This window comes from Gorilla gorilla, chromosome 5 (genome assembly GCF_029281585.2).
Source record: "Gorilla gorilla gorilla isolate KB3781 chromosome 5, NHGRI_mGorGor1-v2.1_pri, whole genome shotgun sequence".
Taxonomy (NCBI): domain Eukaryota; kingdom Metazoa; phylum Chordata; class Mammalia; order Primates; family Hominidae; genus Gorilla; species Gorilla gorilla.
The window spans coordinates 155,109,801-155,132,825 of record NC_073229.2 but is presented as its reverse complement, the minus strand read 5'-3'; the positions used below and the strand labels follow the sequence as shown (position 1 = coordinate 155,132,825).

At 38.3% G+C, this 23,025-nt stretch overlaps 1 protein-coding gene across 50 annotated transcripts in view; it reads left to right on the top strand.

Annotated features, from left to right (window-relative positions):
* The window catches only part of EPB41L2 (erythrocyte membrane protein band 4.1 like 2), a 231,988-nt gene that overhangs the window by 134,364 nt on the left and 74,599 nt on the right, over positions 1–23,025 (top strand). For all 50 annotated transcript variants that reach the window (XM_063707865.1, XM_055391682.1, XM_031011901.3 and 47 more), the window contains exons 4-5: positions 2,560–2,664; positions 20,129–20,171. In XM_063707865.1, the coding sequence (XP_063563935.1) occupies positions 2,560–2,664; positions 20,129–20,171 (148 nt within the window). The remainder of the gene's footprint in view (positions 1–2,559; positions 2,665–20,128; positions 20,172–23,025) is intronic.

The following is a 23,025-nucleotide window of genomic DNA, read 5'->3' as shown; positions in this document are numbered from 1 at the left end:
TATCATATTCTTGGTGCAGCTGTGATTTCTGTTAGTCACATTTACTCATTCCATTCCTGCTGTTCTGATAGCACTTTGTACATCGCTCTCTCAACATGTGCTTCATGTGTTGTTGCATTTTTGCTTTTCCTTCCAGATTTTGAGTTCGTTGAGGGTGGAGAGGCAGATGGAAGCTTAAGTAATGTGTATGTGCAATCAGGATCTCATCAAGCATTGAGAATATCTGTTTCCTGGAGAGAGAAGGAAAGAATAGTAGAGAAGCAGCTTTAGCATCTAGAAACATTTTGGTGTTTGTTAGATGTGGACTAGTGAAGGAATAGTTGACAGTAGAGTACTGCTATGGTTGGTTGAGGCATATTCCATCTCACTGGGTTAATTTTATTCTCATGTGAGCTCTGAGGTAGCTATTACCCTCATTTTACAGACAGGGAGACTTAAGTGGTTTTACTTTGTCACACTGGTGCGGTGCAGTAATAGTAAATGCTTACAAAATGTTGAATGATAGAGGAACTAGGTCCGATAGAGGAACTGGTCCAGCCATCATGCTGATACCTCATGTACTGCCAAACTGTAGTGGTGAGCTGTGTGGATGTTTTTTCCTCTTAATCTTGTAAGGAAATTCTGCCCATGAGGGCATGTTCCTATTTTTGAAATGGAAACCAATGAGAACATGTGAATTATTAGTAAGAGTTGACTTGAAGCTAGTGTTGGAATTGGAATGTGTTTTCTCCTTGAACTGAGGTGTATTTTTGTAGACATCAGTTGTCTTAAATATCCTTTTTACCCTAATTTCAAATAGCATCATAACCAATTGTTATGTACTGCAACTCTTTTAGTACTCACCGCACCTCCTGTGGTATCTGCTATCTGTTATCCCCATTTCACAGATGAGCAGATCAAGGCAAGCAGACGTTAAGTGTCTTGCCATGGGTCACATAGCTTGTAAGTAGTGGAAGTGTATTTAGAACTTTGGTGTTTGACATACAGAGCCCAATACTCTTATTCTCTATGCTGTATTTGTATATACTTTTAATATGTAGACAAACAAGCACATATCTATCTTAAACATACTCAGTAATTTAATTGACTATTAAATCCTGATTGCAAACCTGTAATATGTATGTGACACATTGTTTTATTTTTAAATTTTTTATTATTTATGTATTTATTTATTGAGACAGGGTCTCACTGTCACCCAGCCTGGATTGCAGTGGCGTGAACACAGCTCACTGCAGCTTCAGCCTCCCAGGCTTAAGCAATCCTTCCACCCCAGCCTCCGGAGTAGCTGAGACTACAAACACACACCACCACACCTGGCTAATGTTTGTATTTTTTGTAGAGATGAGGTTTCACCATGTTGCCCAGGCTGATCTTGAACTCCTGAGCTCAAGAGATATGCCTGCCTCAGCCTCCCAAAGTGCTGGGATTACAGGCGTGAGCTACCATGCCAGGCCTTACACTGCTTATTATGTTGAAATAATGTTATCTGTGTGGCATTCTCCTTCTTCCCTTTACAATTTGATGCAATTCTATTCTTTTCAGAAATGTTACCATAAGAGGCTTAATAATAAAAATACCAGATTCTCCTCCTCAAGATACATGTGTGGGGAACATTAATTTTCACACACTGGATGAGCTAGTACACATTTTGATAGTGAGAGGGCATTCGTTTTGAGGATGGAAAAGTCTGATGGCTTTTTCTTTTTCACTAGCTGTCCATTGGTGGCTTTTATCAGTGCATCTGGGGAGGAGGCGTGTGTCTGACCTAACCTCACAGTTGGGTTGTTCCAGGGGTGTGCATCTTAATTGGAGATGAGTCACCACTCTGCTTATGTTTTGCCATTGAAGAGACAATGAGCTTTTCTTCTATGGCTGTCAAAGGCTCTTACATCTCTGTTCACAGCAGCTTCTTAAATTTATATATATATATATATTCAAGGTAAAAATATGTTAAGTCCTTAGGGGCAGTTGATTTCTTGTCCCACTTCCATTATCTTGTATTTTTAGAATTTATCCCAAGGAGCGAACACCATATCATTTTCTAGGAAATTGTAAATAGGAGCATAGCTCATATAGAAAATAAAATTCTATTCTACAGATATCATGGAACAAAAAATCAAACATGAAACCAAAGTGTTGATAGGATAAGTTATGTTAGCATCTACTGAATAATACGGCTAAATGATTTTCCTGGGGAGTAGTGTACTTTATAGATATGAGCCACCTTGAGGAATTGATGGAAGCAGTTTGAACATTTTTAAAATAAGAAAATGAACAGCTAACATTTTGCCTTTTTAGTCCTTTTTATGTCTATATTGAGTAGCAGTAAAGCAGACGGTGCTTGCTTATGCTTTTGTTTCAGATTTTATGCTTTGTATATGTGTGCAGGGTGGGAGGGCTAAAGTTAAAAAATTAATCACTTTTATATTGTTAGAAAATGAGAAAACAAATATTTAATGTTAATTTATAATAAATCATGTATCTGATATGATGTCTTATATTTATAGCAGTCTTGGAATCTTTAGTACTTGAAAAGTAAAGTTATTATTTTTTCTCCAGAAACATGCCAAGGGACAAGTGTTATTTGACAAAGTGTGTGAACACCTCAATCTCTTGGAGAAAGACTACTTTGGACTTTTGTTTCAGGAAAGCCCTGAGCAGAAAGTAAGTGATTTCAAGTTTATTTTTATCTTTTTAGAACATATTGTATTTTTTTATTAACCAGTTTATCTCAGTTTAAAATTTAGCTTTAAAATAACTTAGGTGTTTATTATGACTTCACTGTGAAATTTGGTAAATACTGAAAAACTATCTTGTGTAGAGAGAAACCACCTGTAGCTTTTTGGTGTGTGTGTATTTGTGTGTGTGCATGCATATGTGTACATGCTTTGCACTTACATCATGAGCAGACAGAATAGAATGTCATCAGTGGAAAAGTGATGTTCTGGCATAAAGAGAACACAGACTAAATGGTATTATTTTAATCACTTTTGGCTCTCAATCACTCAGTCTGGCCTTTCGGTACTAAATAAGTAAAGAAGCTGGTCACATCTGCTCATATTGTGCAGTCACCTGTATGCTAGGTATTAAAGCATACCTGAAAGGCAGGGAAGGCGGCACATTGGAACGATTCTGTCTGAGGATACCAAGAACACTTGGTCACAGTGAAAGGGATTACTCTCCATGATCTAACATTCAAATCACAGTCAGCAGAACAGAGCAATCAATAGAAGAACAGAAGTGTGAATTTTATTTGCCTACATTGCTATCGTTGTTAGTATTTACATGTCCTACTAATGAAATATAAGATAGTAAGAGTGATAATTATATATACTTTAAGTTTTCTCAACTTGCTTAGCTTTAAATACTTGATATCTAATTTGTGGTTTAATTCCTTGTTTAGACTAAAGACAATTAAATTGCGTGCCTGCCTGCTGAATACTACATGAGTATTCTTAATAGAACTCTGTTTAGAGTACTGTTTTCAGACGTAATAGCACATTTGACTAAATAAACTAGGTTTTTTAGACTGTAAATTATAAGGTGGTCTTGATAATGTTTCCAGACTGTAAATTATAAGGTGGTCTTGATAATGTTTCCAATTATGTGCTCTTCTGTTTGTCCTAAAAGCTGCAAAAGAGAAAGTGGTGGGAATTTGGCTAGGATTACCTACTTTTTTTGAGATCACATACTGGTAGATTCATAGGAGCATATAATATAATCTTTGTAAAGTAGAGGGACAATTCAGTATGTTGTACAATATGTAGAATAACATGTTCTCTTAGTAGGCATAGGATATACTACATTAAGAAATCTGGGCTAAGCGTGGTGGCTCATGCCTGTAATCCCAGCACTTTGGGAGGCCGAGGCGGGCGGATCACTTGAGGTCAGGAGTTCAAGACCAGCCTGGCCAACATGGTGAAACCCCGTCTTTACTAAAAATACAAAAATTAGCCGCGCATGGTGGTGGGCACCTGTAATCTCAGCTACTCGGGAGGCTGAGGCAGGAGAATCACTTGAACCCAGGAGGCAAAGGTTGCAGTGAGCCAAGATCACACCACTGCACTCCAGCCTGGATGACAGAGTGAGACTCTGTCTCAAAAAAAAAAAAAAAAAAGAAATCTGATATTTTTGAAATACTAGTTTTGCATAAGAAAAAGTAGTATTTAGTAGTATTTATTTAGATAGTAGGATATACTGTTTTTTTATTTTGACAGCTCTCAATTTATGTGTCTACTTCATAGCTTTCACTGAATCTCAGACTCATATTCTTAATTGCCTACTGGATGTAGGAGTTGGCAATTCCCTCTGTCTGTCATCTACACATTTAGTACACACCTTGTTTGTTACTCTTTCTCCCCGTTATTCTATGAATTCCTCGAGGGTAGAGGCCATGCCTTACTTATCTGTATAGCCTCCGTATATGTAGACATTAACTGCTATTTATTACCTGTGTGTTATATCACACCTATAAGGATGTCCACTCTCATGAAAATAGAAAATAGCAAGTGTTGACAAGGATGTGGAGAGACTGGAGATGCTGTGTACTATGGGTAGGAAAGTAAACTGATACAACCACTCTGGAAAACAGTGTGGAAGTTCCACAGAAAATTAAAAATAGAACTAGTGGCCGGGCACGGTGGCTCACACCTGTAATCCCAGCACTTTGGGAGGCTGAGGCGGGCAGATCATGAGGTCAGGAGCTCGAGATCAGCCTGGCCAACATGGTGAAACCCCGTCTCTACTATTAAAAATACAAAAATTAGTGGGGCATGGTGGCACGTGCCACCCAGCCACTTGGGATGCTGAGGCAGGAGAGTCGTTTGAACCCGGGAGGTGGAGGTTGCAGTGAGCCGAGATTGTGGCATTGCACTCCAGCCTGGGCAACAAGAGCGAAACTGCATCTCAAAAAAAAAAAAGAACTCCATGATCTAGCAGTCCCACTTCTGAGTATATATACAAAATAATTGAAAGCAAGGTCTTGAAGAGATATTTGTTTACCCATGTTTATTGCAGCATTATTCATAACAGCCAAGAGATGAAAGCAACATAAATGTCCATTAATGGGTGAATAAAGAAAATGTGGTGTATACATACAATGGAATATGTATGTACATATCAATACATACTCAGCCTTGAGAAAGAAGGAAATCCTGTCACATGTTGTATCATGGATTAACCTAGAGGACACCATGTTAAGTGAGTTAAAGCAGTCACTAAAAGACAAGCACTATAGGATTCCACTTATATGAGGTATCTAAAGTAGTCAGACTCATAGAAACAAAGAGTAGAATGGTGGTTGCTAGGGGCTGGGGGAGGGGGAGTTGAGGAATTGTTTAATGGGTAGTGTTTCAGTTTTGCAAGATGTAAAAGTTCTAGAGCTCTGTTGGACAATGAGAATGTAGTTTACATTACTCAACTGTATATTAATAAATGGTTAGAATGGCAAGTTTTATGTTATGTGTTTTTTACTACAATTAAAAATAATCCCACTACCTGTGTACAAACCAGCGTGCTCGCTGCTGAGGCTCTAACTGTAAATGGTGAGGACGTGACTCTGCCCTCAGAGATGCCCCTGCTTATGTTTTAGTTGAGAAGGCAGAGTGGAAAAGCTAATTCTGCAGTTAGTGAATTTTGATTACTACTCTGCAGGAAAAAGTCAGGATGCTAACAGGAGGACTCTGCTTAGGAGGAAGTGATCCTTAAGCAGAAACCTCATGTGTGAGTGGACTTTGGCTGGGTGATGGGACATGGGAAGCACATACACGAGGCCCTGAGACTGGAGCAGCTGTCTGCTTAAAAACTGGAAAGAAGCCTGGTGTGAGTTAGTAAGGGGAGAATGAGATTAGGCTAGGGGAAAGGCTGGATGTTAACAAGGCTCAGATCATGCAGGGCCACTTAAGGCTATATGTTAAGGCTTGGGACATTTCCTTTTTGCTAAGAAAAATGGCAAACCGTTGATAGGCTGAAGCAAGGATATGAGATGTCCAGTTTTGTCTTTAAAAAGGTCACTTTGGTTGATGGGTGGCATGGGATGAGAGGGGACTTGAGTAGGGCTGTACACCCAAAGCACAAAAGTAGCCTTGAGTAAGGTTTTGGCAGTGGAAGTAGAAAAGCGAATGATTGAAGAGAGAATGAGGAAGGAGGCTGACTCAATCTGATGAATGATTGAACGTGAAGGATGACAGATATCAAGAATTAAGGCCTGGGTTTCTGGATGGTTGGAGTTGTTCAGTAAGAAGGGTAGGAGGACACGACTGGGGGGTTGGTAGGGGATATCGTGAGTGTAGTTTCTGACATATTGAGTTTTAGGTTCAATAACTTATGGAAAGAGCAAGTAAATAAATGAATTTAGTTTTGGAGGTGTCTTAAAGAATGACAGCTTGCATGGAACAAATACTCCACTCTAGGTATAATCTGTCTTAGCAGTGCAGGGTGCATGGGGTAGCTTTATTTCCTGATGTGAATATCATATTCATATGGAGGCTTGTAACCAGGAGTACTTCTTTGTAACTTACTTGTTTTTAAAAAAATCAGAGGTGGCTTTTACCATGCAAATATTCCAAATAAAATATAAATGGCTGTTAACAGCTAATCATTCTGGTATTCTCACTAGGCAGCAGGCACCTTCCCTGTCTTGTCTCATGTAGTTCTCAGAATAACCCTAAAAGGTAGGTACTATTAACTACACTTCATAGATGCAGAAATTTGAGGCATAGAGGAAGTTAAAGAAGTCACCCAAGGTCACCTAGTCAATAAATGTTGGTGATAAGATTCAAATTCAGGCAAAAAACTGAGAAGAAAAAGATACATTTTAGATTTTAAGGAAAATGCCAACAGTTGTAAACCTTCTGTCAGTCAAGGTAAAAATGGGCACAGTTTTTCATAGCTATCACAACTGGAAGTAGAAGAATACCATCTTGCCTCAGAGGAATTTTTCATGTTCTCAAATTCTGAAAGTCACCTTGCAAGACTTTAAACATAGTGTGTTGAAGGACATTGTAAGCTGAGTTCCTAGGATGAGTTTCACAGTTGTCGTTTCTATTATATTGTCAACAAATTTAAGGGCATGAGCTAACTTATTGATGGTGATTCTGTGATGGTCTGTGCCAGTGCTGCTCAAAAGAGACTTCTTCCTTTGTGTTAGAATCACCTGGGAGACAGATTTTCAATTAGGAATCTTATTTATCTCTCTTCCTCCATTGTTCGTAAACACACGTGCGTGCGTGTGCACATATGCACACACACATAGAAATGCACATTCATTGGGTATGCCATGATTCCTTCCTTTCCAGTTAAAAAATAGTGCCATTACTGTTTAATTTACATATAGGATGTTGAAGGATGTTATGGGCTGTGCTTCCAGCAGGGATATGTCCTATTCCTCAGATATGTTGGGCCAGAAAACAGATTAACCTTTGGTCAGGTTGATATTTTCAAGTATATAGCTTTCCAGTAATCTAATTTAATTCAATGATAGAGCTTAATATACCCTGTCCTAAATACCAGCTGAACATTTATTAGGGACTAGATAGGAGAGACACTTGCAAGTTTTACTACCTGACAAGGGCCTGTGGTATGAATATTTTATATTGTTATATTAAAGCAGATCTATAAATTTTGGAAATCATATGAGCAGTTTAGTGTTGACATTCTATTATAGCTATTGAGAATTACGGCCAGTATTCTGGATGTGGGCAGGGAAGGGACATTTTGCACAGAAGAAGAGTAATCATTCCAGCATGAATGATCATGATGTGGGTGCGGAGTTTAAAGTTGTCCGGAGGGCTGGAGGATGTGGCAGTTCCAGCCTCTCTGAATAGGAAAGACCTGTGAGGGGTAGGCAAGCTGGCAGGGGGAGGTAGGGACTCGTGTTGCAGCTGTGTTTTCTCATGAGCACACTGTTTTAACTTAGATCATGGGTTAAGAGTGCTAATGGAGTTTATGGGAAAGCAGCTGGAAAAATAAGCAAATATCATTCTTTGGATCTTGTATCTCATGCTGAGGAATCTAGATTTTAAGTAGGAAGTAACGTGGTCAGATTTGCATATCAGAAAGAACCTGTTCATGGTGTGGAGCGAGATGATAGGGGACTGAGACCAGAGGCAGGAAGGTCAGGAGACAGTTGCGGTAGTCTAGTCCAGAGGTGATGAAAACCAGGGCAGTGGTACTAGGAGTGAAGAGGAAAGGACAGAGATTCTGTGTAGGTAATGGCTGCCGGACTTTGTGACTGCCACCTCTTAGCTATGACAGCGAGGGGAGAGTTGAGGAAAAGTCCTAGGTTTCAGGGTTGGGTAGCTGGGGAGCTTGATGGAGACTTTTACACAGGGACCTTGGAGGAAGAGCAGCAGTTTGAGGTATGCTAGGGAGCGGAGATGGAACTTAATTTTTATTTTGCCAAGTTGGACACGTTTGTAAGCTGTTGGCTAGATTGGGAATCAGGGAGTAGGTGAAGGATGAAGAAATTTAAAAGTAAAGAATTTGAGAGGCCAGGTACGGTGGCTCATGCCTGTAATCCCAGCACTTTAAGAGGCCCAGGCGGGAGGATCAGTTGAGCCCAGGAATTTGAGACCAGCCTGGGCAACATAGTGAGACTCTGTCTCTACAAAAAAATTAAAAAATTAGCCAGGCATAGTGGCATATACCTTTAGTTCCAGCTATTCGGAGGAGGGGAGAGGGGTGCTGAGGTGGGAGGATCACTTGAGCCCAGTAGGTCAAGGCAGCAATGAGCTGTGATTGCACCACTATACTTTCGCCTAGGTGACAGAGCAAGACCCTGCCTAAAAAGAAGAAAGAAAAAAAGAGAAATTTGACAGTGAGTGTAAATTGTTGTTTAAAGAAGTGTTTGGCTGTGGAGAAAAGAACAGATGGGAGAATGATACTAGAGGATATAAACCTGCAATGTCCAGTACAAGTTTTCATGATGATGAAATGTTTGATACCTACACTGTCCAGCATGGCAGCCATTAGCTGCATATGGCTATTGATCACTTGAAAGAGGGCTAGTGTGTCCGAGGAAATAGACTTAAATTTTATTTACTGTAAGTAATTTAAATTGAAATAGCCTCGTGTGACCAGTGGCTATCATATTGCACAGTGGTGACAGTTTACTGAGAGTTTTGGGGTTGGCAGATTTACTTTGATGGAAATAACTTTGACTTTAGCTATGAGAAAACCCAAGAGAAGTTATGTTTGAAGAAAGAGGAGAGTGACTATGATGATGAAAGTCATGAAGAGGATTAGTCTTGAATAAAGATGTTATGTCATCCTGAGTCTGCAAGAAACAGAATAAAAGGTGGTGCAGTTGTTGAAAAAAAAATCTTAGTTGAGCAAATTGCAGTCTCCAATCTCTGTGAAATAGAGGGTAAAAGCATTTGCTTAAGAGTGACTAGGGTAGCAGTGGGACAAGAGAAGGAGCCAACCAAGAATTAGTATGTGGATTGCTGTTAATAGTTCTGCTGAGATTGGGGGGTCATACATTTGGGATGGCAGCAGAATATATTTGTGTGTGTTTTTCTCTAATTGCCATTAGCAACCTTAGTGTCATAGCTGAAAAATGGAGTATTAGCAGGGTTCTCAGTTGACTGTGTTCATGGAGGCAATAGTAAGAGGATGCAGGATTGTGAAATCTGAAATTGCTGATGAGATGTAATTAAGCTGATTATTCACAGGGTCACAGGAAAGAAAATTACTGAAGCTGTAATAGGCTGATACATTGGGAGAACATGGCTGGGGCAAAGGATGAATGTTCAAAGATGTTGAAGAGTAGGTACAGTGGGGATACATGGGTAGAAAATTAGAGGGAGAGGAAATGATTGCATCTGAGAATGAGCTGATGAAGTCTAATGAGGTGAAGAGCTATGTGATGATGACAAGACCCAGGGTGTGGCTGTGAAAGGGGATGGCTGAAGTCAAGGAGACAGATTAAGGTCATTAAGGAAGAAAATACTAAGATAAAGGTACATTTGTTTGGGTCTACTGTAGCGTTCTTATTGACAGAAAGACACTAATGCTAAATAAGGAATTCATAATTGCTTATTATACATGGTAGTTTCTCTTATGAAAGGTAAGATGAACATATAAAATTAGACACATGCTTTGTATATAGGCTTTAACTCAAAAACTTTGGGAACTTAAGAATGAGGTGTCCTTTCTGAGACATTCACTTTTCAGGAGTGAATATTTAAATATAATTAGCAATATCTTTAATTATTCATATGTAATCTGATTTGCTATAACTTTTATGTTGTGTAATTTTTAAAAATTTCTATCTGCTTATGTAGACAAAATCCAGTCCTCAAGACATCTAGGCAAAACAACTCTTATTCTTCCACTATAGATTTGTATGGTATCCTATTTTTTCCCCACATAAATTTATTACTATTATACTAACTCAACTCAATCAGTCCTGCTTTGTTTAAATCCCATGCAGTTTTAACAACAGAATATAATGATGTAAGGATCTTTCCTTTCCATGCCGAATATTATCTGTACTTATGGGAAATTTTGATTCTTAATTCAACCCATTATAAAGTAAAGGTGACTGAAAACCACGATTATTTGTATACAAATTTTTCATGGAGAGAAAATCTACACATTTGTTTGGTTTTAATACAGTACTATATCTCTCATGGTTGAGACACTGAGGTGAAAGTCTTTTTAGTTCATTCTGGGTATGAAAAATCTGTCATTGTTAGTGTTAAAGCTTTTTTAATGTCTATTGAGAGTGCTTATATAAACTTTACTATGGAAAATGTTGTTAAAAATATGTGGAATCAAGCAACATGTTATTCAATATGGAATTCCAAGTCCATATAGTTCTTGTATTCATGTCTAAATGAAACCATCGTTAAGGGTTTTGGACTCTCTTTAAAGGGAAAAATATTGTCTTGAATTTTTGATGTTAATAGTTTGGCATTTGGCCCAAAATGACATTATAATGTCATTTTGCTGCAAGCTATATTGAAAAAGGAGCTGGTTAGAAATGTAGTTGATATTCACGGCTAACTTTATGAAAATTAGTTGAAGCAGTCATCTAATAGACCATTTTGTTCCAGAAACTAGAACTAAAAACTCAAATATTAAACTGTTTGCATATATAAACTATTCTTTAATAAAGTTCTACATTCAAACTAGTTAAACTTTATAATCCCACATTCTCCCAGATGTGTAATGAATGTTTCACTGTGATACAGTGCCTGTAACTTTTCTCCTAACACCAGCATTATGGTAGAGTTCTCTTAAACCCAATTTAGGCAAAGGTATATTAAAGGGGATCTGTTTCAGCACTATAAATTCCTGTGAGAAAATGCAGATTCTAGACAAAACTAATTTTAACATTTAGTAATACACTGTGAATTGGGTTGAATTTGTTAATTTCTCTTACCTGGCCAAATTAGAGATCATCTAAAGCAAGTGAGGAAGGCATGGCAAGGCATTTGAGAAACTTCGAACTCTGGGGTCTTAGGGTCTAACTTAAAGGAGAATTAAATGAATGAGATAGATGTTTTTTTGGGGAAAGGAACTGTTAAAGAAAAACTTATTCTAACACTTGTTAAAATGGTAAGGCAGACTTTATTCAGGACTGTTGTAATAGGTATAAGGACCTTTGCAGTGGGGTTTTGCAGTAGGCAAGAGAGATTGGGCTCAGCTCCAAATACGACAAGGAAAAGTGGAAATTTATAGTCAAGGAGCAGGGTGGGGGTTAGTAGATGGGAAACTAATAAGAGGAAACATCAGGGGTGCACTTAGGGGAATTCTGGTTAAACCAAGCTAACATGATTCTTGTTGAAGGCAGGTGAGGGTGATCTGATATCACTTGGGGGATGGTGGAGGATGAGGAACCCCATCAGATATCAAGGGTAATTAGTTATCAAGGGTGGGGGTTTCCCACTAAACCAACTTATTAACAGGATTCTTGCTAAAGTTGGATGGTGTGTAGATGGACACAGAAGTCTAAAACTTGAAGCCTAATTGGGAAGAGGATTCAGAGGAGCCTGACTAAAGTTTGGTCAAGAAAAGACTCTTTGTCTTAACTAGAAGATGGATTTTGTGACTGTATTTTGGGTTGTTATCCAGGTCAAGCATGGTTAGGACCCTGCTGTGGACAACTGCACACCCAGACTACTAATGCCAGTTGATGACTGTGGTTGTATATCTCTTGTCAGGTGAAAGTGGTTAGCAAGTAGAATAAAAAGACCTGGCATTCTTTGGTACAGCTGCTTATTGTGATGGGGAGGAGTTCAAAGGAACACTTAGATATGGGAATGTGGAAACTGTGCCCTGCCAGGGCTTTCTGCAGGAAGCTGTCAAAAATTAGAAGGTTTACTCAGTGAAGGCTGACAAGCCAGTAGGACTTGAAAAATGTCTCTCTATATTGAGCTTTCAGGAAAAGAAAGAAATTTCTACATAAAAAGAACTCTAGGGCTATCCTACTCAAAGAGTGGTCCAAGGACCAGCAGCGTTGGCGCCACGCAGAAGCTTCTTAGAAATGAACTCTAGCGCTCACCCTAGACCTGCTGAAATAGACTTTATTTTGGCTAGATGTTCAGGTAATTCATACGCACCTTTAAAGTTTGAGAAGCATTGATGTAGGGATAAACTGTTCTTTTGATGTAGCAGAGAGAATTACAGGAGTTTGAAATGTCATGAAAGCCACGGGAGGAGGGGAGTCCTAGTGGGCCCATGTGGTTCATGGTCCCAGAAGTGTTCAAATATTCATAGCCACTGAGGCAAGAGTTAGGCCATTCCCCAAATATGGACATTTAGACCATTATTCTGAGGTTATTTCTAACACTGGTATTCTATGAATGTAAATACAGTATTAGGATTCATAATTAAGCTTTTTTTCCCCCTAGATGTTTCTGTCACTAGAGCATAATTGAGAATCATTTTTAACACTTTTTCTGGGAACCCGTAATGAAAATGTTGTAGGGGAAATGTCATAAGACAAGACTTTCATCCTCAGATTTGTGGCAAATAAAGAGTAAGATTAAGGAGATTCTCTAATTAACTAACAGAAAGATTTTAGTGTAAAATACATATAAGTACAGCTATTCACTGTGCTGCTTAGTTAAAAAAAAATTCTGTAACCTTTTAAGGCAGGAAAAAAAAATCCCACCTCTTTTTGTGCCTTGAATTCCTTTGGCAGTCTGCTGAATTCTATAGGCTGCTTCTCAGAACAGTGTTTTCAATGTATAACTATAATAAAAGTACACAGGGCTACAAAGAAAGCCAATAACTAAATAACATTCCCAAAATAGTAATCTAAAATTTGAGACAAAGTAATAGGTATGTATATTAGTCTGTTTTCATACTGCTGATAAAGACATACCTGAGGCTGGGCAATTTACAAAAGAAAGAGGTTTACAATTCCACATGGCTGGGGAGGCCTCACAATCATGGCAGAAGGCAAAGAGGAGCAAGTCACATCTTACATGGATGGTGGCAGGCAGAGAGAGAGCTTGTGCAGAGAAACTCCCGTTTTTAAAACCATTAGATCTCATGAGGCCCATTCACTATCATGAGAAAGCATGAAGATCTGCCCCCATGATTCACTCATCTCCCACCAGGCCCCTCCCACAACAAGTCAGAGTCATGGGAGCTACAAGATGAGATTTGGGTAGGGACTCAGAGCCAAACCATATCATTATGTGTTTTTATTTATATATTAATCATCAGTATCAAATCTAGTAGCTACTGTGACTTCAAAATATTGGCTAGCATAAATGGTATTTTAAGATCTGCAGCTACTACAATGTGATGTGGAAATGTTTTTGATTTCTGCAGGTGACAAAGAGGTTCTGCTGATATTAACCAGGTTTTTTTCTGCTATGTTCCTAATTGACAGTGATGCTAAGTTTCAGTTAGAAGTTAGTAAAAATAAAGATGGAACATATTTCCCCAAACTTGAGTTCATTACCTCCCAATTTCATGTTTGAAGGTGATTTAACAATACTTGATATTCTAAGGCCACATTTTAATTTTATTTTACTTCTGATGGAAGCCTGTTTTAGGATTCCTTATAACTTTTATTATTAGTCTCTTATTTTACCTGATGTTCATTTAGGAGATAAATATTTACTGTGTTCATGTTTTGGGTTTGGATTGGGGAATGGAGAGGAGAAAGTAAGGAGAATACTGAATTGAGTAAGTGACTGTTCCTGCTCTTAAGTAGTTGGCAAAATCCTTGTTTTATTTTTTTTAATAAACCAAGATAAATTTTATTGAAATCTGATATAGGTCAGCTCTCGAGTTTTGCATGGTTGCTTATACCTTAATGTTTGGGAAACACTGAGAAAATCCCTGTCTTGCCTGATCTTGAATTGCCTGAAGCTGTCACTTTCCTGAGTTCCTTCCCTGGAGAATGTTTTAGGATGTTCTGGGCAGTTGTCCATGGACAAAGCTGTCTTAAAAAATTTGCCAGGTGGATTTTTACCATCAGCCAAAAAGTAGAAAAGTTTAGCTGGATAATACTTTAACATGTACATAGAAGCTCTTAGACTAGTCATATAGAAAGGGCTTGGTTTTCATTTCATCTCGCCTGTGAATACAGTGACCCTATTTTGTGAACCAAAAGTCTGATTTGTTAACTTTTTGTGGGTAGAAATATTCATATAGAGATTAAATTCTTTAATGTATATAACACATCACCTATGGATATATAAAATTATGTGAAGAAGAGATATATACCAAAAGATGATAATTTAGTTTTATTATCGCAAATAGTGATCTACTAATGATGATCTGCTGGGGAAAGTACTTGTATGCATATTTATTCTTCAGGCTTGAATATTGTTTGAAAAGAACTACCCTATGAGGTAGATGTTGTGATCCCCATTTTGTGTTTGAGGAAATTGAGGCTTAAAGAAGCCAAGGAATGTGCCCAAGTTAGAGTTGATAGAAAACCAGAATTTGACTGCGTGTATTTCTGATTCCACAGTTTATATATGTGGCCATAGCAGACAAATCTTTAAGTCTAAAACCTGGCAATGAATACTGTAATGTATCATGGGGTGAGGGCGGTTGTTGTATGTTGTGCACACACACCCTCATGCATTTTTCTCATTCTCTGATGGCATTTTCCATCTTTTTGTGTCTGCTTCTTGGTCTGCTCAACCCTCCTACTTAAGTGTCAAACCAAGAAATTAATTTTTATTATTTACTGTATTTATTTAAAAGTTTTGTTTGTTATTTCTTTGTAACTGGTAATGCAGATCATTAACTTGTATTTCTTTTAAGTCATTTAAGTCCTTTTTTTTTTTACTTAGGAATTTATGATGCTATACCCCACTTACCATCTAAGTACTCATTAGAGATACATATTCAAGTAAAAATAAATGTAATAAAAGTAATATAACTTGTGATCATTTAAGATGATCACAGCGTGGAGAGGAAGGAGGCAAGCAAGGGGCATATATCAGTCAGCAGGTATTAATTTAGTTCTCACTGGTTGCCTAAAACTGTATTAAGTACCCTGGAAGATATAAATAATATGGTCTGTTCCAGCCCTTGCAAAGTTGTAGTACTGGGGAGTGAGAAGACAGCCTAATGCTTGGCAGGAATGGAACTTACAGTGTGAAAGTGAATGTGGTTAGGAAAGGGAAAACCAGGTGAGGAAGTCATGCTGCTGTTTGATCACATCAGGTAAACCCCGCCCACTTAGTCTTTGGATGGTTGAAAGTAAGCCATTTCAGCCTTCAGTAATCTGTCTGGCAGTGTTGTGGAAAGTGGCCTGAGAATGACACCAAGTCTGAATTTGGCTGTCTGACTTTTCACTCATATTGCTGGGTTTATAGAGCTGACTCTTACCATGCCCTATAGAAACTGTTAGGTAATTTGTACAAGGGCCGAGTGCTTTAGGTGAGAATAGAAGGTGCCAGGTGGCTGGGACACAGGGTTAGTCCTTGGGGTCACAAGCTTCCACCATCTTCTGGAACAGAGAAGGGTCCTTTGTTGCTCTTCTGTACCGGGGATCTATATCACTGCTCACACTTAATGAAATTGGGGATTTGGAAGGGTCGTCTTTAAGACCAGCACTTTCTCCTCTACTGTCTTATTTCTCTGTGTTAATATTCTGGGGACTTTTTTTTTTTCTTTTCAATTTGGCGCCATCCAATTCCATTTTTCTTGCTATGGTTGTTCCTTGGGTGAAAATTCCAGCCATTTGCCCCTTTCTCACCTCTCTCCCAGCCTCCAACCCGTCTGGGCTAGAGGCTGAATGATGTGTTTTTTCATTCTTGTGCACTTATCGAGGCTGGCCATTTGTGAGCCAGCTGTTGGGTGGGACAGCAGCTGCAGTGCATGCAAACTGAATGGCAGGCTGTCTTCTGAAGGGGGAATTAGAGCTGCTCCCTCACATGGCACTGGAGGCACCCTTAGAGAGGCCTGCTGCCCCTCACATCAGTAGTGCATGCAGCTGGAACACCAGTAATATGAAACTAGACCATGCTCTGGTAGTTCTTTATTGAGAGGTTTGAATATAACCAGTGTTAGAACAGAGCCATGTACAGCTTGGATCCTTGCTACCCCGAGTGCGGGCCATGAACAGTAGTGAAACCCGAGGGGCCATGTGGCTCTGCTTTCACAGCATCTTACTGTTTTACTTTTTAATAGTGTCAGTTAATGTTCCGTTATACCATTTTAATATGGTATTAAGACAGCAGGTTATTTTCTGTGTACTAATAAGCATTTTATTTGTTTGCTTTATATATCTGAATAAAATTCTGTTTAAGCACAGATGTTATAATACAGTGGTCCCCAACCTGTTTGGCAGCAGGGACCGGTTTTGTGGAAGACAATTTTTCCACAGACCGGGGCGGGGATGAGGGAATGGTTTTGGCATGAAACTGCTCCACCTCAGATCATCAAGTGTTAGTCAGAGTCTCATAAGGAGTGTGCAGCCTAGATCCCTCTCTTGTGCAGTTCACAATAGGGTTTGTGCTCCTCTGAGAATCTAACGCGGGTGGTGATCTGACAGGAGGCGGTGCTCAGGTGGTAATGCCCACTTACCTGCTGTTCACGTCCTGCTGTGCAGCCCAGTTCCTAATAGGCCACGATCGGTACCAGTCCGTGGGATGGGGGTTGAGGACCCCTGTTATATTATTTTGGACACTGCTTAGAATGAATAAAACTTAATTAGACTCATTTATTTGAATTAGTTTATTGTACCTCAAAAACTGCACTTCTCCTATGTTAGTGATAACTTGAGGGTAGAAAAATGTAAATATAAAAATATAAACAAAAAAATCTAAATTTTTTATTGGACTTTTGCTTGTAGCTTCGAAAAACAAAAATTTGATGTCCTTGGGTGGTTCGAACCTAGTGGTTTAAATTTGGTCTTTTTTGCTTTAAGATGCTGTAACAGTTTCCTAGCATTTTTTTAAAGCTTTCTTTTTTGTTGTTTAATTGGAGAGTTTATTTAACTTCCATTGGATGTAACTATTGACTTCTTTTCTTTTTTTTATTATTATTATACTTTAAGTTCTGGGATACATGTGCAGAACGTGCAGGTTTGTTACATAGGTATACACGTGCCATGGTGGTTTGCTGCACCCATCAACCCCCGTCATCTACATTAAGTATTTCTCCTAATGCTCTCCCTCCCCTAGCCCCCCACACCCCAACAGGCCCTGGTGTGTGATGTTCCCCTCTCTGTGTCCATGTGTTCTCATTGTTCAACTCCCACTTATGAGTGCGAATATGCAGGTTTTCTGTTCCTGTGTTAGTTTGCTGAGAATGATGGTTTCCAGCTTCATCCATGTCCCTGAAAAGGACATGAACTCATCCTTTTTTATGGCTGCATAGTATTTCGTGGTGTATATGTGCCACATTTTCTTTATCCAGTCTATCATTGATGGGCATTTGAGTTGGTTCCAAGTCATTGCTATTGTGAATAGTGCTGCAATAAACATACGTGTGCATGTGTTCTTATAAAAGAACGATTTATAATCCTTTGGGTATATACCCAGTAATGGGATTGCTGGGTCAAATGGTGTTTCTAGTTCTAGATCCTTGAGGAATCACCACACCGTCTTCCACAATGGTTGAACTAATTTACACTCCCACCAACAGTGTAAAAGTGTTCCTGTTTCTCCACATCCTCTCCAGCATCTGTTGTTTTCCTGACTTTTTAACGATCTCCATTCTAACTGGCGTGAGATGGTGTCTCATTGTGGATTTGATTTGCATTTCTCTAATGACCAGTGATGATGAGCTTTTTTTCATATGTTTGTTGGCCACATAAATGTCTTCTTTTGAGAAGTGTCTGTTCATATCCTTCACCCACTTTTTGATGGAGTTATTTTTTTCTTGTAAATTTATTTAAGTTCCTTGTAGATTCTGGATATTAGCCCTTTGTCAGATGGATAGATTGCAAAAATTTTCTCCCATTCTGTAGGTTACCTGTTCACTCTGATGATAGTTTCTTTTGCTGTGTAGAAGCTCTTTAGTTTAATTAGATCTCATTTGTCAATTTTGGCTTTTGTTGCCATTGCTTTTGGTGTTTTAGAAATGAAGGCTTTGCCCATGCCTATGTCCTGAATGGTATTGCCTAGGTTTTCTTCTAGGATTGTTATGGTTTTAGTCTTATGTTTAAGTCTTTAATCCATCTTGAGTTAATTTTCTATAAGTTGTAAGGAAGGAGTCCAGTTTCAGTTTTCTGCATATGGCTAGCCAGTTTTCCCAACATCATTTATTAAATAGGGAATCCTTTCCTCATTGCTTGTTTTTGTCACATTTGTCAAAAATCAGATGGTTGTAGATGTGTGGTGTTATTTCTGAGGCATCTGTTCTGTTCCATTGGTCTATATATCTGTTTTGGTACCAGTACCATGCTGTTTTGGTTACTGTAGCCTTGTAGTGTAGTTTGAAGTCAGGTAGTGTGATGCCTCCAGCTTTGTTCTTTTTGTTTAGGATTGTCTTGGCTATACGGGCTCTTTTTTGGTTCCATATGAAATTTAAGGTAGTTTTTTCTAATTCTGTGAAGAAAGTCAATGGTAGCTTGATGGAGATAGCATTGAATCTATAAATTATTTTGGGCAGTATGATCATTTTCACGATATTGATTCTTCCTATCCATGAGCTTGGGATGTTTTTCCATTTGTTTGTGTCCTCTCTTATTTCCTTGTGCAGTGCTTTGTTGTTCTCCTTGAAGAGGTCCTTCACATTCCTTGTAAGTTGTATTCCTAGGTATTTTATTCTCTTAGTAGCAATTGTGAATGGGAGTTCACTCATCATTTGGCTCTCTATTATTGGTGTATAGGAATGCTTGTGATTTTCGCACATTGATTTTGTATCCTGAGACTTTGCTGAAGTTGCTTATCAGCCTAAGGAGATTTTGGGCTGAGACAATGGGGTTTTCTAAATATACAATCATGTCATCTGCAAACAGAGACAATTTGACTTCCTTTCTTCCTATTTGAATACACTTTATTTCTTTCTCTTGCCTGATTGGCCTGGCCAGAGCTGCCAGCACAGCAGTCTGAGTAAAGCTTTCTTAAGGAGTTCCTTGTGATTGTTACTTCCAACTTAGAATGAGGTTAAGAAGAAAGAAGGATGTTATATTAAGACCAGGAAGGGAAATACTGTCTCCAATCTGACCTTACCTCTCCTTACAATTATAGAGTTGGAGGGAAAGGGAGGATTAAGGAGGAGGAGTAGTTCGTTTTAGGAGTTGAGATAATTGTGTTTGCTTGGTATGTATATACTTTTAGCCAACAGTTTCAATTTTCACACTTTATCCTTCATGACTAAGAATCCATTATTGTCCTTGAAGAGCTCTCATTTCAGTGTCTGCAGGGGCTATTTGTTGGCAGTTCTACAGAATAAGACTGTGTGAAGATATGTCTCATCATTTGGACCATTTTAGATGCAAGAGAATGAGGCCCATGGGACCCACCTTAAAAGCATGTGAATATTTTACTTATAGTACACACTTACCACATTTACACACATATGTCCCCAAGGACAAAGCAATACTTAGCCCAATGGAATGCTGATAGGTGCAAGTTGCTTTGAATAGGACTTTATTAAAATGTGTTTACACTTAAATAATTATGTGAACTGCAAACTGTTCTGTTTTAGACTCTAGAATATTTCTTATGAATTAATTTTTTTTCCCCTCATGCAGAACTGGTTAGATCCTGCTAAAGAAATAAAGAGACAACTGAGAAGTAAGTATATAAATAATCATTCTTTGAAGTTAAGGTGTCTTGATATCTATTTGTGATATAAATGACCAGTAATAGAATGGTCAGTTCTATTTTGCATTTATGCCATCTTAGAAGTTAATAATACTAATAATATTTTTGTGGAATTGTGACTGTTTCGTACATGGCTCAGGTGCTCCTACTTTTGAGAAGGTTCTAGACTCACATTCCTAAATATTCACTCAGAATGTCCTACCAAGTAACATCTGACATTTTTTTTCTGGTAAAGAAAGAGAAACTACTTTTCTGTAAATTTTACTTTCTATGTAAATTTTACTCCAGTGAGACCTGATACTATTGCTTTGTCTGCTTCATTTTGAAAGTGCATAATTAGTTCAATATGCACATCTTTGGCCACAGAGACATAGAGACACTGTTCCTGGATGTACTGGAGTGAGGACTCTTTGGGGAGAAGCAAGGGGAACAATCTTTTCAGTTCTCTGAGGTCACTGCCATCTCTGCTCATTGGTTCTACAATCCAAGGCCACTTTGCATACTCTTTGAGCCTGGGCATGTAGTTAGGCCTCATTGTTCCTTTCTTCCCCTTTTCCCATTTGTTCTTGTACAATCCCAAAATGACTCCAAGAGTCCCACTCTAACCAGCTTCAGTTCTTTCTATACGTTCTGCCTCTGCAGGTTGTTTTGCCTGTGGCTGTTTTTTTGGTATCTGTGCCAAGAAACATGATAAATAGAAATCTCTGTTAGGGGATCTGGATACTTAATTTACTTAAGGGTCTGTGAATGACTGAAGCAGAGAAGGTAGGCAGCTACAGGCAGTTGGAATTTTCGGTCTGGAGAATAAAATCTGAAGGCTGGTAAATTCCTAACAGCCTTCCTTGACTGTGGAGCCCAGAGTTGTCCCAGGAGAAACCTCTTCTCCAGGTGCCAGCATGCAAGATGCTCTTTGTACTGTTGATTTCATTTCCTTACTTACTTATTATTCCTAAGGTCAAAATTCTGAAACCAATCTGTCCTTTCCCTTCTTGCCCTTTTCATCTACCATCTAGCTCCCATTTTAGGTTCTTCACATTTGTTTTCTTTATTTCTTTCTCTCTCGAATTATTTGTCTTTTTGGTAGTCTTCCTATCATTTCTTTCCTTCCCTACTCTCTTTTTTTATTCTGAGCATATACCTTATTTTTCCCATTTCCTCTCCCTGTAGACTTATCTTTCTTTTCCTTTTTTAAAAAGTCTTTGATTAGAGTGACCAACCTCCTGATTTGCCCAGGACTGAGGGGCTTCTCAGGATATGAGACTTTAAGTGCTAAAGCTGGAACCAGTCCCAGGCAGGCTGGAATGGTTGGTCACTATCCTTTTGATTATTATTCCTGGTTTCCCACATTCTCTTTCTTGCATTTATTTTCTTGGTGTTTCATCCATTTATGCTTGCTTCATGATGGAAAAGGGAGAAAAAGAAGAGGAATAAGTAGACACCAGATACATTATGCTTACTTTATGGAAGAAACAGTACCAGAGCTTTGAAACTTTTTCCTTTGTCCCTTCTGCAGTTGTTACTTTGCAAAGTGCATGATTCAAAAAGGTTACGGATGCTTAGTTCTTACACTTTCTCTGAAACCAGACCTGCCAAGTGACCCAAACAGAGAGAACAGGGCAACCTCTGAAACATGATTGATGTTCCATTGAGTTGTTTCCTATGGTTTTGTTTGGGTTCTTGTTTGATTATTATTATTATTATTTTTTGTGCCACTCTCTTCAGAGTCATGGAGATTTCCTAACTTTTGGAAGCCAAACCTCTTGCCGATTATGAATCATGTTCTTATGTTTTGATTATCTGTGAAGTTTCAAAAAGTTATTTCAGAACGTTTACCCTTGTGGTTTGGCAATATGAGTAACAGTAAGATTAGACTTTTTAAAACTGTTGGAACCAGTTCTTTAAATGGCATCCTGTACTGTACCCATCATGAAAGCAGGCTGAGGAAATGAAGCTTTAGCAGTTGTATCTACCTCTTTCTTTCTGTATTAAAATGGACCAAAAAACCTGCCTATTCTATCCTTGGTGTCTGCTATAATTTTATTTTTATTTTTCAGCTCATAGGCAGTTAGCGAAGATAAATATTAATCTTTTTTGAACTACCTATGACAACCAACAACTTAATGATTCTCATTTAAAATTTGCCTTAAAACCTTTATTTTCTGAAACATAAATAAGACTATATGTCTAAGGCTTGCATATGACTAGTATGTAAACATTTCTGTAGCTAGAAGGACTGTTTATAAACAGCTAGGTAAAAATTATGATGATAATAATATGCAATCAAATTAAAAGTTTAACTTGAAAACTGCTAAGGGAGTAGATTTTAAGTGCTCTCACTGCAAAAATAGTATGTGAAGAGTAATGCATATGTTAATTAGGTTAATTTAGCCATTCCACAATGTATACGTATTTTAAAACATCATATTTTGTACCAAAAATGTATACCATTTTTAATTGTCAGTTTTAAAAAAGCTTAGCATTATTGGTACATTTCAACAGCTTTTAGATTTGGAAGTATATTAGAAAATATGTGGTCTAGTAGAAATGTCTCCGAGTCCTGTCCAGGCAAGCATGTTCTAGTGTTATTACCTAGAAAACAAACAAGGAGCCATTAAGAAATGATAATCCTGTGATAACTTTACTTAATTCGAGACTAGCAGTCACCTTGAAGAAATGCTTACACAAACACGATGCATGGATATTTGACAGTCATCATGACACTATAGGCCAAGAAACCTCATATATCTTGATATTCAGGAAAATCTTATATCCCATTATTAGGTTTTAAATGTGTAAAGCAGAACTGAGATCTGCTTCTTAAGTT